Source organism: Osmerus eperlanus, chromosome 16 (genome assembly GCF_963692335.1).
Source record: "Osmerus eperlanus chromosome 16, fOsmEpe2.1, whole genome shotgun sequence".
NCBI classification, from domain to species: domain Eukaryota; kingdom Metazoa; phylum Chordata; class Actinopteri; order Osmeriformes; family Osmeridae; genus Osmerus; species Osmerus eperlanus.
Window position 1 is genome coordinate 4,337,301 of NC_085033.1, and position 15,937 is coordinate 4,353,237.

At 46.4% G+C, this 15,937-nt stretch overlaps 1 protein-coding gene across 2 annotated transcripts; it reads right to left on the reverse strand.

Moving 5' to 3' along the window:
• Positions 1–292: 292 nt before the first annotated feature.
• Positions 293–15,062, reverse strand: dnm3b (dynamin 3b). Of its 2 annotated transcripts, none has more exons than XM_062480862.1 (21): positions 14,759–15,062; positions 14,147–14,449; positions 12,636–12,709; positions 12,396–12,545; positions 11,974–12,177; positions 11,588–11,686; positions 11,102–11,262; positions 10,682–10,824; positions 10,457–10,592; positions 10,163–10,230; positions 9,914–10,052; positions 9,587–9,673; positions 9,383–9,453; positions 9,036–9,087; positions 7,461–7,574; positions 3,877–3,986; positions 3,469–3,583; positions 3,001–3,165; positions 2,559–2,791; positions 2,266–2,439; positions 293–1,936 (listed from the first exon to the last, which is right to left on the reverse strand). In XM_062480862.1, exons 2-21 carry the CDS (start codon positions 14,305–14,307, stop codon positions 1,894–1,896), a joined length of 2,499 nt encoding a protein of 832 aa, XP_062336846.1. In that variant the 5' UTR covers positions 14,308–14,449; positions 14,759–15,062; the 3' UTR covers positions 293–1,893. The 2 variants fall into 2 exon arrangements, with proteins under 2 accessions (XP_062336846.1, XP_062336845.1); XM_062480861.1 differs by having other exon boundaries at positions 2,266–2,442.
• Positions 15,063–15,937: the final 875 nt, after the last annotated feature.

Here is a 15,937-nt window from a genome sequence, read left to right on the forward strand (position 1 = left end):
TTCAGAAATGTGTACTGGACTTTCGGATTCAACACGTGTTATGTAATAATAATACCAGAGTATTGACACGATTATTACATGAATACATGTTATGTAGCACTTCATAACTCATAAGAAATGAAATCATTTTAGTATGGTAATTTGGCTTCCTACCGAAATAAGTCTAAAAGACAGTGAGTGATATGTCACTAGCCCCATCTTCTGGTCGAAATGTGTAGTTCCAGTTTCAGTGAAAAAGTACTCAATGTGCCTGTGACTAAAACAAATATCAAGAGAAACCATGAACAAAGAATGAGGGAGAGTAAATAAAGTTTATTTGAGAGAGATACAGATACACAGCAAGTTACAATTGATTAATTTCCCCCAATTCAAAGTAATATCTATGTCCTCCTTAGACAATCTCATCATATAACTAGGAAACATGTATGTTGCATGACACTGTATGACTCTTTCTATAGTTAGCTTTGGCAATACGTATCCATGCCAATAAGGCAGTCTAATTTAGAGAAGAGAGTGTATCAATAGAGACATAGAGAACAATAAGCACTAGATCTTAGTGAGGTCATTATAGTCAATAGTTATACCTCCTTATTAATATCTACATACAGCAGAACAGTGTTTCAATAGAGGACAGGCTCACATACACATGAACAAACTGACAGAGAGCACTTTACACTGACGAAACCACCTTAAGCTCAGACACATAGGCTGACTGGACCCATAGCTCAGAAGTGGTGGAGGGCAGGGGGTTATAGATTGGAAAGAAATGGCTTGTGATATGCATCCAACCTGAGGAAAAAGTTATGTGGACTTCTTACAATGTTTCTCACACAAAGAGACATTTGTATCCTGCCATGTTAGAAGCAAGATCAAAATTCTCCTTTTCTTGAGGTGGCCGGAGCATTTCTGTCCAGTTAGCGAGTGTGAGTTTGAGCTTAAGAGTGAGAGATTTGCAACTTGACCAGTGACACAGCACAGGCATCCACATATGATAAAATGCATTATAAATGCATTGAAATGCATTTCTTCTTAAAGACATACTGAAGGTGCTTCCCAGTCTTGTTATGTGCATATGGCTGTTACTACACACAGAAACTCACAAAAATCCTACATCAAATTACTCTCAAGGGTCATGATTTATTAACAGCTTTGACCATGAAAAGAAACACAATAGAAACGTCAACAACGTGCAGACAGACGATACATGCACATGTGTCAGCACACACTCACCCATACACATATCATATATATGTATAATTATACTGTATATATTACACACACACCCGCCCACCAACACACACATTCTAACACAAACCTTTCATTGCTAATTGAACATCAAGTCAATAACACACATATGGGGCGTTGTATAATATATGTAATATACTAAAACAAACGTAGCCTACTTATAGGCAAATTAGTCACCCCCCCCCCCCACACACACACACAGACACACACACATACACACACGCACACACACACAAACATGCAATAAAAGCAGCCTATGTGCCATGCTGCATTTTGGAATAGTGTAGGGCAGTGCCACTGCTGAGAGATATGAAGAAGCAGGTTGGGTCAAGGTTAGTGTAAAGGGGGAGGGGGGGCAGGAAACAATGGCGGGGGGGCAGGGCTGGTACTCAGAACTGGATTTGCTAAGCAATCCTGGGTCACAGGCGAGCACAAGCGCACATAAAGATACACCACAAGACAAGCACCATACTGTACATAGACACGTGGACGTCATCACCTGGCTGGGAGGGGGGACAGTGGTCAGGGGGCAAAGGGGCTCAGTGTCTACATTAAGGGACTAGGGGGTAGAGTATATTCGATATGGGGGGCAGGGGTGAGGGACAGAGAGGGAGGGCAAAGCTCACAAGAAAGGACCCCAATGGACGATTATGGGGGAGCTTGTCTTGTTGGAGAGGGTGGGGGTCGCCGACTAGGGGGGGAGGATGAGTAGCAGTTTAAACAAACAAACAAGGAGGGGCAGAGAAGGAGAGGAGGAGAGGTGACAGATGAAAAGAGGGGGGAGAAGAAAAAGAGGTGGTTAGCATTCATAGAGGGCCGAGAATAATACGCTGTACGTGAAGAGTTAAAGAGAACGAGAGAGACAACGTCAGCAAAGGAGAAAAAAGGGAACCTATTTTGGAAGGTCTAAGAGGTTTCGCTCTAAGACTTTACCAGATGTTGTTCTGGTTTAATCTTAAAGTAAAACCTAGAACAGTGTGCGTCTTGACCATTCTGCACGTCCATCTGGAAAGGACTCACCTCGGGATGCTGGGAGGAGCACGGTTGGGGCGGCTGGGAACCTGGGGGCTGTCAGCGGTGTTGTTGAAGGGGCCCAGGGGCCCTGGGCGGTTGGGAGGGAGTGGGGCCCCTCGAGCAGCGGGACGCTGGCCCGACGACATCCTCCTCGGAGCGGTCGGGCTGGCCGGGGGAGACCTGGAGAAGGGGAAACGGGGCGTTTTCAGTTCTTTCGTGAATTGCCATTCCGAAACAGAACAGATACCGTGGAAGCAACACCTGAACGCCCCCGCGGATGTGAGAGAGATCAGGCTCACTTGCGGCCGGCTGCTGAGGGACACCAGGAGTTGTCCACGGGCGGGGGCAGTGGCGTGGAGATGGTGGTGGTGGAGATGTCTCCTATGATGGCCAGGGCCTCCTTCAGGGAATGGTGGGTCCGCAGCACCTCATCCCTCCTCTGGGCCGTCTCCTGGGACTCGTCCATCAGGGCATTCTGGTCCCCGGCCGAGTACAGCTGGGCCAGCAGCTCTGCGTTGATGAAGTCCTTCACCTAGTGGTGGAGGATGGTATCGCAACAGCTGAAAAAGTGCTTTGTAACCTTTTTTTGTTTTTGCTACATGTTTAGAACTCCATATCTGACTCTTGTTACTTTACCTCTTCCTGTAAAACTTACATATGCTGTGTATGTCAGTGTCCATGTCGTGTGCGCGATACTAATGCGTCGGACATGATGACACCAGCGCCACCGTCACCACTCACATTAATGATCATGAGGTGCATAATGGTCTTGGGCATGAGGTCACGAATGCACTTGTTGACGATGGCCATGTAGGAGTCCACCAGGTTACGGATGGTCTCCACCTTCCGCTCCAGCTGGGGGTCCATGGAGAAGTTCTCCGTGGTGGTGGTGCTCTCAGTGTCCACCTGGAGGGCCGAGGACGAGAGGGGAGACACAACGCAGAGGTCACAGCGGACAGGGATAGCAGGAGAAAGAAGGAGCCAATGGGAGCGTGAGCTGAGGTAAGAAAGATTCCAACTTGGGGGGTTTCACGCTATAAGGGGTCCCATCCCCCACCCACCGTCCACCATAGGGACCACCCAAGAGCTCCCAAAATAAAAGTGAGCAATGATGTGTAAGTAATATCTTGTATGAAAAGAGGAAAGGGGACAGGGGGTGGCAGTAGGTGACATATTTTGATGACGTATCAGGAAGTGAAAAGGACTTACGGTAGCAATCTTCTCGGGGTAAACTCCCGCACGCAGAAGGGAGGACTTCCAGCTGTCGACCTCATCCTGTGTATCACAGGCCAACTCCAAGGAGCGATTGTCCTTGTACACGTTCCTGACCAACCCCAGCACAGACAACAGTGTTAAACTACTTTCAAGTCACTCAGAGGGACACATTGGGTTGTTTAGCATGTCTACACTCACAAACAGACATGTACAACCACCAGCATAAGTGGTTTCTGTCTCCCTCTACTGTTTATAATGAATATAGTAATTGACAGAAATTAGTAATCGTGGAGATAGCAGTGGTTGCTACAACACTACGACAGCAAGTTGTGTGTGGTATACACCTAGCGGTTGTAGAAATGGTTGTTTATGGTTAAATTAGGTTAGGTCAGTTTAACTAACCTCGACTCAGTGTTGAAAATGCAAAAGATGTGCTTGCTGGACATGAAGCTCTTCTCAATGTCGCGGACCTTCAGGTTGTCGAGAGGGAGCATGTATTTCTTCTCCTTCTCCTGAGAGGCAGAGAGAGAGAGAGCAAGAGTGGCCAAGAAGCATGAGGAGGGGCACTGGGTTGCAAGGTAAAACATTCTCTAGATAGAACGTACTCAAATGGCTTAGCCATGATATCAACCATGAGTTAGCTTTGTTGGTTTGTTTACAAGAGCGCCTGGCGTGATGATGAAGGGAAATAAATATCGATAACTAGGGGAACACATATAGGGGAAGAGGGGGAGCAAGGAGGGGGAGATGGGAGGAGGAATGAGGGGAGGAACGAGAGTGGGAGGTAGACGGAGGGTGGGCGAGGGAGGGAGGGGGAGGGAGGTAGAGTGGAAAGGGAGAGATCCCACATGTGGAAGTCATTACTGTGTGGGTCAAGACATAGTCGTTGGCCACGGTGAGTTAGTAAGAAGGAGGGGGGGTGGGGGGGGGGGCGGGGGGATGGAGCAGGAGGAAACGTTCAGGGTACGGTGAGGAAAGGGGAACCACAGATGTCCAGAGACTAGAGAGGTATGTGTAAAACCGGCTCTGAGTGCAGCAACAAAGGAGGTTGCTCGTATGGCGCAGTGAACGCATGATAGATTTGAAGTGCGCCTACAAGGAGTTGAAGAGGGGAATAAAAAAATCAAATAAAACGCTTCTCTCCATCTCTCCATCCCACCTTCCATCTCTCTTCCCTCTCTCTCTCTCTCTTTCTCTCTTTTATCCCTCCCCCTCTTTATTTCTTCAATATTTTTTCTTTCCATTCCAGAGGGGCCCACTTCCTGCCTGATTTTTGGGAGAGAGAGCGAGCGGGGAGCGAGAGAGGGAGAGATTAAATGACAGCTTGGCGTTAAGACTCAACATCTGGTACTGCTTAACAGCACGCAGACACAGAGAAGCAGGGAGGGAGGGAAGGAACTTATGGAAAGGGAGGTTTGGAGAACGCGAGGGAGAGCTGAAGAAAGAAACACAAGATGGATTTGCAAAAGTGGCGCTCCTATCCTCCGATCATCTCTGCTCGGATGTCCCCGGAGAGCTTTTGGTAGTCTCGCTAGGATCAAAAACGAAAGAATGGGGTGAAAGAGAGAAAGAAGAAGTAACGTTGTAGACCTTTTTGGGTTCTGTTCCCCCATGGGGTCACTTCATCCCATATATGGTCACATGTGTCCCTCCCTCTTCCTCTCTCTCACTCTTTCCCTCCTCTCTCACACTCCTTCTTTCGCTCTCTCTCTCTCTCTTTCCCTCTTTTTTGTAATATCCCCTCCCTGAACGTGCAGGCAGTCTGTCCCGGTCGTCTGAGCGAATGTGCCACGTCAAAGCTGGATACTCTACATGGCCGGCCTGACCAGCGAGGAGCGCGAGGGGAGCGGGACCCGAATCAACAAACAAATAAACAAAGCAAACAAGCAACAGAGAGCACCAAAAGAGCCAAAGCGGACAAGACAAAACCCAGTTTTGGGGGGGTTTGAGATGAGAGGGAGATTCCAACTCCTTGATGCCAAAATGGAGAAGAAGAAAGAAGGGAGGGTGCAGACCGCAACCCTGTAAGGCACCTACTCAGGAACGGTTGAGTCCCCACCAGGCCGGACTCCCACCGACTCCGGCTCCGTCCACCCAGTGTTCAGACTACCTGTTCATTGTCATACTAGTGTACAGTAGTCTGCACATTGGTTAGACTGAGCATGGAAGCTCTTCTCTTTGGGGCTGCTCTGGAAAGGGCTCACATATGGTTTGATGTGTGGTCACTGGTTCTTCGAAATGTTTCACTGTGTCTGTTTTGGTTTTCAGTGGTCTCAAAGCAATCTAATATCTCTTTTCCATATCTCCTAATGATGTACTTTCAAACACATTACAAAAGCATTTTGTGGAATAAACTTGTATATCTACGACTGTCGACACTAACTGTAGACTTTGAAATTGCTGTGAAAAAAAGCGTGTTTTGTTTAATTTCTATCCTGTGTGTCTTGTAAAAGTAATCTCGTAAAATGTATTGTGCAACAGCTATGTGCGAGTGTTGGTCTGGAGCTGGGATAAAGATGTGGTGGTCTACCATGGAGAGGGAGGAGTAACGGACAAGCAGCCAATCAATCAACTCATATTTCAACTAATCAGATGCTTTTTTGTGTGATCTTTTGCTTGACTGGAAGAACACAGGAAATACTGAGAAAATGGTGATTGTGTCCAACATTAGTGTCCAACACAAGGCAAGGGGCTGGCAAGAATAATAGTTTAGAATTAGTGTAATAAAAACAGCTATTATAAAGTGTAAACTCAGGTCACTAAATGTTTGGGGGTGTTTGGCAGAGTTCTAGTCTAGTAACAGTGATGATGCTGACAGTAAATCGAAAGACTGGTAGTGGAGTAAATCTTGAACAAAAATTAAGATGATATTAGAATCTGTAGTTTTGGATTCAAATTCTGAGCTATAGTTCATGTAATCAAGTTGGTTTTAAAATAGGAGAAAGAGCCCTGCCATTTAACGGAGTGTTTCTCCTCAGCAAATCAGTGGAGGCTTATGGCTGTATGGAAGTGAAAACCTGTGATTTTACTCTGAATAATTCTGCTTCCAAATGCACCATGAAAAAGAGAGGAACTTGTGGTTCCATGGTATTCATAAGTGTGTGTGCGCTTGCGTGTCACGTCAATTGGCCTGTGTGTGTGTACATTACATTTGGGTCATTTTATATGCGTGTGTGTGCACATTCTAATTAGTATGTGTGTGTATGAAATGTACAAGCTGAAGTGCAGAAATGTTTATGAGGGTATCGAAGATTTATACCAATCCTCATCAATACTAAGGGACCATTCAGAATAATTAACACAAAATACTGGGATGAACTATTCTTTTGTGTACCCCCTGCATGAGAATATGTAGGGATGTTGGTGTGGGATTTGGAAATGTCCCAATTGTGGAAACAGAACCACATTGCCAAACCCCAGGAATGAGAAAGGAGATGTGGAGAGGGGAAAAAAAGTAAAGAAAAGAAGGGAACTTCAGTAGAAGACAAAGTAGAAAGGTAGCACAAAAAACATTCTTACACCAGAATGTGCACAGATTACAATTAACCCATGATTTGTGTGATGTCAACCACTGACCAGCGGCTGACCGGATTGTCTGAGGGAGTTGCCGTGTGTCTGCCTGTCTACACTTGCTGTGCAGAACTTCCTGGAACCTGTACAGCAGGCACAGACAGGCAGACAGACACCAGCCCGTCAAGTTATAATGGACACAACATCTGACCAATAAAGAACCAATGTTACCTCCTTGAGAGTGGAAACACCAAAAGCCAACCAATCAGGGGACAAGACTCAGACGCTATGACTCAGAAGCTAAGCGGGTATGGATGATACGATGCCCAACACTGAACGATTGCACCAATGAATGTTTAGCCTTGGAATTTATAAACCCATAACCAGCTGCAATCTATCAGTTTCTGGTCACATGTCTCAGCAACATATGCCTAACGAGGACTGGGTACATTCTGTAAACGGTGGGCGGTCCTCACCTCGTCATCTTTGAACCAGGACAGGCTCTCGGCAGTCAGCACAAACCAGTACTCCTTGGCTCCTCCCTTGATGATGCTGATGTTGCTGATGGTCAGCCAGCCCTTGCGGATGACCTAGGATGTGGGGGTGGGGGTGAGGGGGGATGGGGGATGGAAAAGGGCAAAGGTCAGTTGTGAACACAATAGCAGCACTATGCAAAGAAGGAGGAGGCACTGGGGAGAGTATAGACAGGAGTGTTCCATTCCACCGGAGTGTTCAGCACCTCATCAAACCATTTCATTCAAGTTCACAAGTCTTATCGATCACAAATCATTGATGGCTGACAATAAAAAATGCGATGAAGGGTGCCAAACTCCAAGTTACTGTGTGAGTGTGTGTTTCATTGTGAACAAACCAGACCCTGAACATGTCACTGAGTGGCAGTGTGGGCTCACACAAGGCACTGTGCTGACAGCCACAAGCACAAGTCTGATACGGTGTTAGGTGACCTGTGTGTTAGGTGCTTACAGCTCAAACCCACCATACCCCAGAGAGAAGTGCTACAAGTTAACTTTGTTAGGTGTATCAACCATTTACACACACAAGCCAGTGGCATAGAGTTAGGTGATTCATTTGTTAAGTGTTTTTGGACAGCCCAAGATTCACTAAGGGGGGTTACCAAAAAAAGAGAGGATTGTATTGTTTGTCAAACAAATCTAAGATTTTTGGCTAAATCTAGCAGGTAACCCCCTATGGTCAAAGGGCCTTCTGCAGTGGTACAACTTAAACTGGTCTCTTACTATCAGGCCTGAGGCAGGAGGAGAGGAGGCCTAGAACAGGAAGGAAGTGAGGCATTAAAACACCTAGGGGCTGGGTACCATTATGCACACAGGCACCACGTCTGATACAACCTCGGGACTCAAATTTGTGCCGTACGCAGCTAGCTAAAAGCTGCAGCGGTTAGTTGAGATCATGTTTGCATTCCTCAATAGAAGCCAGAGATGTGGAAAAAAAAGCAGAACACGCAAATGGCACAATAGAGCACCACACTATGGGCAAAAAGTGTAACTGCAGGCAACCAACCCTAAAGACAAACCCCCCAGTAAGGAATACTTACCACCAGACGCCCACTACAGGGCAGCTCAGAATCTCACTAAGGGATTGGGATGAAATGCATGGGGGCACCTTGGTGACATAAAAGGGGTTTAAACAGAGGGAGATGTCTCAACACATTGATGATGTAAAAAATAAATAAATAAATAAATAAGGTTTTAAAAAATAAATAATAATGAAATTCAAAAAAACTTACAAACATGAATTGAACTGAAATAACAACGAACAAACAATATGCACACAAATTAACTCGAAAAGGGTACAACGTGCAAAATAAAAAATTAAAACCCTAGGTGTGTGTCTCTACATGTGTGTGTCTACAAATAAATAGCAGACCAATTAATGCAGCGCAGTCACCATATCTGGTTCTATTCAGTAGCCCTATCGCTTCTTAGTAGAACAACCAGTAGCCCTCAGTGCCCCTAATTGTTTGTGCCCAACCTTCTCCCTCCCCTGAGTGTGAAACAGGAAGAGTGGCTCACCTGGTTTGTTGCTGAACTCTGCTTGTTGGTCTGGCTGCTCCTCTGCTGAGCACTGTGGAGGAGAGCATGTGTGGGAGACGGTGAGGAAGAGAGAAGATGGGGAACGTGGAGAGATGAGTAGCCAGGCAGGCATGGGTAAATTGAGCGAGACACCGAGTTAGAGAAAGAGAGAGTAGTCAGTGAAAAAGAGGTTAAGAAAATGAAAGGTGTCTATACAGTATGAATGTGTGGTTCTAAATGGCTGAAGCAATTTTCGCTACCTCCTATGTGGTTCTACTGCACTTTGCATAAGTGAAAAATTAGTACATTATGATGAGTACCATACTGGAAAGCCATTAGACATTTACTTAGCAAAGCCAATGAAGTCTTCATGGTTGGTATTGATGTAGGAAAGCTGGACATCAATCAGCAACAAAACCTGTCATGGAAAGGACACACAGTAACACATTTAAGTGATTCATATATACACACATTTACAGTCCACGAGAGAGTGTGTGTGTGTATGCTTGAGTGTATGCAAGTGTGTATGAGTATGTGTGTGTGTATGTTACCTGGTCCTTGGCCCTGCTCTCTCTGTCTCGGATGTGAGAGGTCACAATTCTCTCGGTTTCCTCTCGCAGCCTGGGGAATGACTCCAGCTGGAAAGCAACAAAAAAAACGAAACAGTTACTGTGCGTGTTACTCCTCGTCTATCTGCAACACAACATCCATCCATCCATCCATCATTTCCCCAGAAATAAAAAACACTCTTGAAAGACACCATATGATGCCATGTTTAATATAATATAGTATATTATATTATAATATTTTATATTATATTATATATTATATTATATATTTATTGGATTGGATATTGTATTGTATAATAATGTGTTTACCTTGTTGGTGCACTGGCGAACAGTATTGATGAGCTCCTGGATGACCATATCTACACACTGGATGCAGGGCTTCTTCAGTTTCACTATCTGCTTCTTCACTATGGCCTCGAAGGCCATGTCTGGAGTGAACAGGCCAGTCCTGGAGAGTCAGGGAAGAGGACAGCAGTGAAGACAAGATGGCCGACACAGGGGAAGGGAAGTGTGTGTGTGTGTGTGTGGATGTGGAGGTTAGTGCCAGTAAACACCCACCTGATACCATGGATGTTCTTAATGGCGTAACTGATTTCCCGACGCATCTCTTTCTCATCACACTCCATCTGAGAGGGAGAGGGGGAGTATGAGAGAGGAGAGAGAAAGACAGAGAGGAAAAAGGAAGAAAAAAGAGAAGGAGAGAAAGCGCAAAGAGAGAAAATAAAACAGAGATAAGAGAGAGAGAGCAAAAGAGTGAGACCCTTTTGAGTGAGAGAAAGACTGAGAAGAGGAAAAAACCACAAGAGAGCGAGAGAGGCCAGTGTGGTGAGGAGAGCGCTGTGACGGAATCACCTTGACCAGCTCAAAGGGGAAGCGCTCGTGGAAGATGCGGTTGATCTTGGCTCCACCGGACAGCTCCACCGTGTCCACCTGGTCTCCTGAGCCCTCGATCCTCTTCTCAAAGTCCACGGAGAACTGCTGCACCATCCTGCAGCGGCACACAAGCAGAGCCATCGCAACAAAGGGAGTTTAGTTCTGGGGACTTGCCTGTTGATGAATGTGGGCCGGCCTACTCACTGCAGAAGGGCCTTGGTCTTGCGGGAGGGGTCGTCTGGGCGGAAGTGGCGGTATTCCTCGGCCTCCTTGTCCAGAGCCAGGAGCTGGGTCTGCAGCTTGCTGCGGAACGCCGGCAGGGTGTCTCGGATGTGGTTGGTCAGTTGCTATGGAAAGGCCACGCGCACCAGCAAAATACATCAATTTGACATTGCTAAGAAGATTAAGGCTTTGAGTTTTTTGTTGCATTGAAAGGTTGCATCATCCAAAGGAGGGGGGGGGGAGGGTGGAATTCTTTGTTCTAGGATACAATAAACTAAAGACAGTTAGAACATTGTGTCAACATTTTGGCATGCATCCTAAAAAGGAGATGTACTCTACCATTGAGTATAGACAGATATGAAGAGGTGACTGGTTCAGTGCACTGAGAGAGCGGCCCCCTACCTGGTTGAGTATTTTCTGCAGGCGAGGGGTCCCCATGCCGTCAGCCATGTGCCTGTAGGACGGGTGAGACAGGAAGAACTTCCTCTCAGCTGCCAGGGCTGCTTTGATGTCCTTCCGTCCATCAATGTCCTTCTGACTGCGGTTCACCACGCCGATGTAACCTGAGAGCCGCCCACCCGAGGGAGAGACAGAGAGAGGGGTAGGGGGGGAATTAAAAGGATAACACCGAGGAGATTAACTCCAATATTGTATATTGAGGACATATTGGGACATTGATGATAGGGTCTGTGACTGAGAGAGCGGGGGTGAGATAGAGGGAGTGCACAGACAGCTGAAGAGAAAAATACAGAGAGAAGAGAAGTACAAAGAGAAACGAGAGAGAGAAAGAGAGGGAAAGACAGAGGAAGAGAGCGATGGAAAGCGATATAAAGGGAGAAAGAGAGAGAAAGAAGAGACAGAGAAGGCGTGAGGCTGTGCGACTCCCACCTCGACGAAGAGGTAGCAGCTTGTTCTCCAGAATCTCCCGGGCATCCGTGCCCTCGTCCATCAGGTCCAGCTTTGTGATCACCCCAATGGTCCTCTGGCCTGGGGAGGGGAGAGAGGCAGGAGGTGAGGGGTGGGGAAGTGAGGGGTCAGGACCTGAGGCTAATAAGGTTGACACCAAAGCTTTAAGGCTAACCCAAATAACTAACCATATCTCCTCATGTCTATTTTTCTATGGGACATCACTCCCAGTGGCTCATACACCTACATTGTTCCATTACGGTGGTTCACTTGCAAAGATGAACGTAAAACAAATTAACCACAGACGATGCATATACAGGTGTATGCTGTATAGGCTTGTGTTTATAGTCCAGGGTTTTTTCACTCACCCTGGGGGTCCACATCTTTGGCCAGTTTGAGGGCGTCCGAGTTGGCCAGGTCGCTGTTGGCCGGGGTGACGGCCAGGATCAGGCAGCTCTCCCTGCAGATGAACTGCATGATCATGTCCCTGATCTGCTGCTCGATGTCCACCGGCTGGTCGCCCACTGGCACCTTGGTGATGCCGGGCAGGTCGATCAGGGTGAGGTTCAGCACTGCAGCGAGGGAGACAGAAGGGGCACACAGCTCCACTGAATGAGCGAACTCATCTACCAGCTCGGGAGTGTTGTGTTTAATCCGGAACGGCACGGGCACCAGTAGACACGTGTGGCTCCTGGTAGTAGCAGTTTGGTGTAGATAGAGATCCGATAGGGATGTGAGAATGTTCGACTGATAGTCATTGGGGACAGTCAGCGGAGGGGAGCTGTCTCACCGTGTGGAGAGTAAACACGCAGGTTGATAGGGACCGGAGAGATGCCCTTGTTGGCTCCGGTGATGCGGTCGGTCTCCGCCTCAATCTCCTGGCGAACCTCGTCAAAGTCTGTGAACTTCTTCCCTTTGCAGTGTAGGAACTCGGCCCATTCTGGAAAGATACAGCAACAGAGCCATGTTGATCTCTATGGAAAAGAATGTGTGTGTGTGTGTGTATGTATGGGTATGTGTGTGTATTCACCTGCATTGGCGCTGATGAGCTGCAGGACGAGGGGCCTACGGGTGACAATCCCAGAGCCACGGGGCAGGAAATCCCTGAGGAAAGACAGCCAATCAGGACACAGTGAGGAGGAGGGGTTTAACTGGATATGAAAATGGAGGTTGCGATGGCTATGACATTTTAATGAAGATGCCACTTGCTAACTTGCTTCTGGGATGTACAAATAATTGTGCTTCCAAACAATCAAATGACATGCCTTTGCTATTACACTCTCCAGACCTGATATCACTTCATCACCTTTCATGTAATGCATCTCATGAGTAGATTTTGCTACTTGGCCACTAGGACACACCAAATGTCTGACATACCTGATACTGATGCTTTTTAATGTGCACATCTGATTGACCTCATGTATGAAAGGTCCAAATTAAATGGTGTGTTATGACAGGACAAGGAGTATAATTTACAAACCACGACCTTGATCTATACATATCTTACTGCAGTGATGTGTGTGTGTGTTCCTAATGTGTACTTTTACATCAATTCATACATTCAGGCTCTCTGCCACACCTCACAGCTTGGCTAATATTAACAGCCAAATTGAAACAGCTCTAGATTAACATATATTGATCCAGAGGCCTCCAGGGTTTCCCCCCCAAAAAGATGGCTATTCAGCTCTGTGGGGGCCGCTCTAGACAGATGGGTCATTACTCAGCATCGCAGGTCTCTGGGGTGACAGGTCCCTGACTGATGATGCTGACTGAGTCTGTGCATCAATCTGTAACTATAGATACCAGGGATACCCTCCCCAGTGCACCCACGAAAGAGGATGTGTCTCCTTACATACGGTAGGTTAATCTACAGAACAGGTTATGGATGGATGATGTTTAACTTCATGATCTTAAATCTACTGATTTCTTAACTTTCTTGCTATACTTTTTTTTTAAATAAACATCTCAAGGAACTGTAGATTACATACATCATGTTACAGCAGTAAATGCACAACATCTGTAAATATGAAATCAAATGTACACACCTAGTCGTTTCACAAAACTTAATGCATTTCAAAGGATATATATCTGACATTTAAATTATGTGCTAGTCCATATGGGAGTAAGCCTATTGTTTTGCAATTCTACTTCTGCAGTATAGTTTTGAAATAATAATGGAGTCCTGTGTAAACCTCATATACCTAGATAGGCCTACCTAAACATTTAATCACGAAAATTGACATTTCAGGGGTTGATGTGAGCGTGAATGGGCTACCCGTAGGGGTTGCTGTAACCCAAATACCGGCTCCCCTGTCATACATACGTTAAAAGTGTGTTAAAAATAAGATGGTGACTACACCGGCGAATGAGAGTAGAATGGGGACACCGAACTGTGCGCGTCATCATAGCAAAACCGAACATAATCAAATGAGTAATAAATGGTCTACAACTGTGGACGAACTGACACGTGCCACGACAGCCCTTAGGCTTACAAACAAGGATTATCTATTTATGGTGGTCAATTATGCGTTGCTCACTTACCTGCCTACAAAGTTCTCGAGCACAGAGCTCTTGCCAGCGCTCTGTCCGCCAACCACTGCGATTTGAGGCAGATCAAGATTGCAGCTCTGACCAATGGTACTGAAAGCATCCTGGAGCTTGTTGACCATCGGGATGAGGTCCTCCATTCCACGGTTACCCATGGTGTCTGCAGACTGGGGACTCGAGATCAAAGAATGGAGATCGGGGGGGATGCGGTGCTATATTGTCCAGGCTACCGTACTTGTAGATGTTGTGAAGTCATCTAGCCGCGCATTGCCCCGAGCCAAGCAAGGGTCGAATTGACTGAGGAGAGAAAAATGTTGAGAGCGAGAAGGACAGACTATTGCGCAGTTTGCTTGCCACTACCGCCAGCACACACACCAACACACCATTATTTTCAAGGGCATTTGTAGTGCAAATCCTTGTTACAACCCAGGTCTATATATACATCTCTAAATCCTTGCGTTCGAATTTACAGCCTACAGGCTACGTGTATGAGGTTGAAATGATTTGTGTCGCTTAGAATACAGTGGTGCCTAAAGGCAATATAGTAATAATTAGATACAAACGAAGAAATCGTCTTTAACATAATCTATTAGAATTTGGCATTACCCTTTCTCAAGGTTCCCTTGGCGTTTTCAATGTCCAAGCAAACCAGTTACTGTCGCTGTCCAGTTCTGAAGCGGCAGGAAATAAGCAACAGCGCCAAGGTCCAGATCCTGCGCGATGTAAGCGAGGCTACCAGCACCACCTGCTATCACGGAGCATCGGTTTGATAAATGCTCTATGCAATAATCATCTTTTCAAATCGTTCGTTATGCTTAGATGGACGTCAGTGCCTCATCCCGAGCCAAATTCGCCTCTGACAGATTAATCTTTTTTTTACGCAGCCGCGATAATTGCGAGGCAGCGCCGCGCCTCGCCGTTTAATCGACAATTCAACTGTCCAATGACAATCGACAAGCAATGTCGTGGCTCACAAACTCGGGGTTTAATAGGCAGAGAACCGACAAGTTAGGCATAGCAAACCCGCCTCCTGTTTACATCGTGCCATCTCTGCCTTCGTGACTCATGCGACACGGGCTGCGTATCACCGCACCAGTCAGGATTTGATGCGCTTTTGTATACCCCTGCAGTACAAGAAACATTTTGAACATTTGGAGGAATCCTACCCCGATATGGGTGACAGGTGGAATGTCAATGCTAATGTCATGCGTTTTATATTGCTCTCTAAGTCTAATAAACAACATCGGACTGTCATTAGGCATTGAGCACATCATTGGTGAGAGACTGTATGTCACTGCAGGCCATGGACAAGGAACCCACATCCACCATTACCTCTGTAAGCCAACACCTAGGCTGTGTCAGATACAAGCCATGATGACATTGTATCCACCCTACTGGTTATGAACAATAGCCTTATTAATTTTTTATGTTGTGCATCTCTGTTGTGATTTGAGGAAATCTGGTTGGCCGCCTCTAAATTGTGACTCTTCTCATGGAAGCAGGCCAAATCGAAGCAGAATGCTCAAGAATCCTGTCTGCATGCCGTGGATAAAGTGGCCTACATCCACAAAGCTTTCTGGGAGGCCCAAGCTCCATAGGCGCCATTCCCTTTCACCATCATGGTGGAAACATCTTGATTAGTGCTGGTACACATATGCTGCTGTTTTGCAGACTCCTCACTAGGTGGCAGTAGTGACCTAAGTCAGTACTTTTAGGCCCCTTAACTGTCCTTTATGGAGTTGCATTATTAACCCAACCTCTGGTTCTAAACCAAAGGCCAATTTT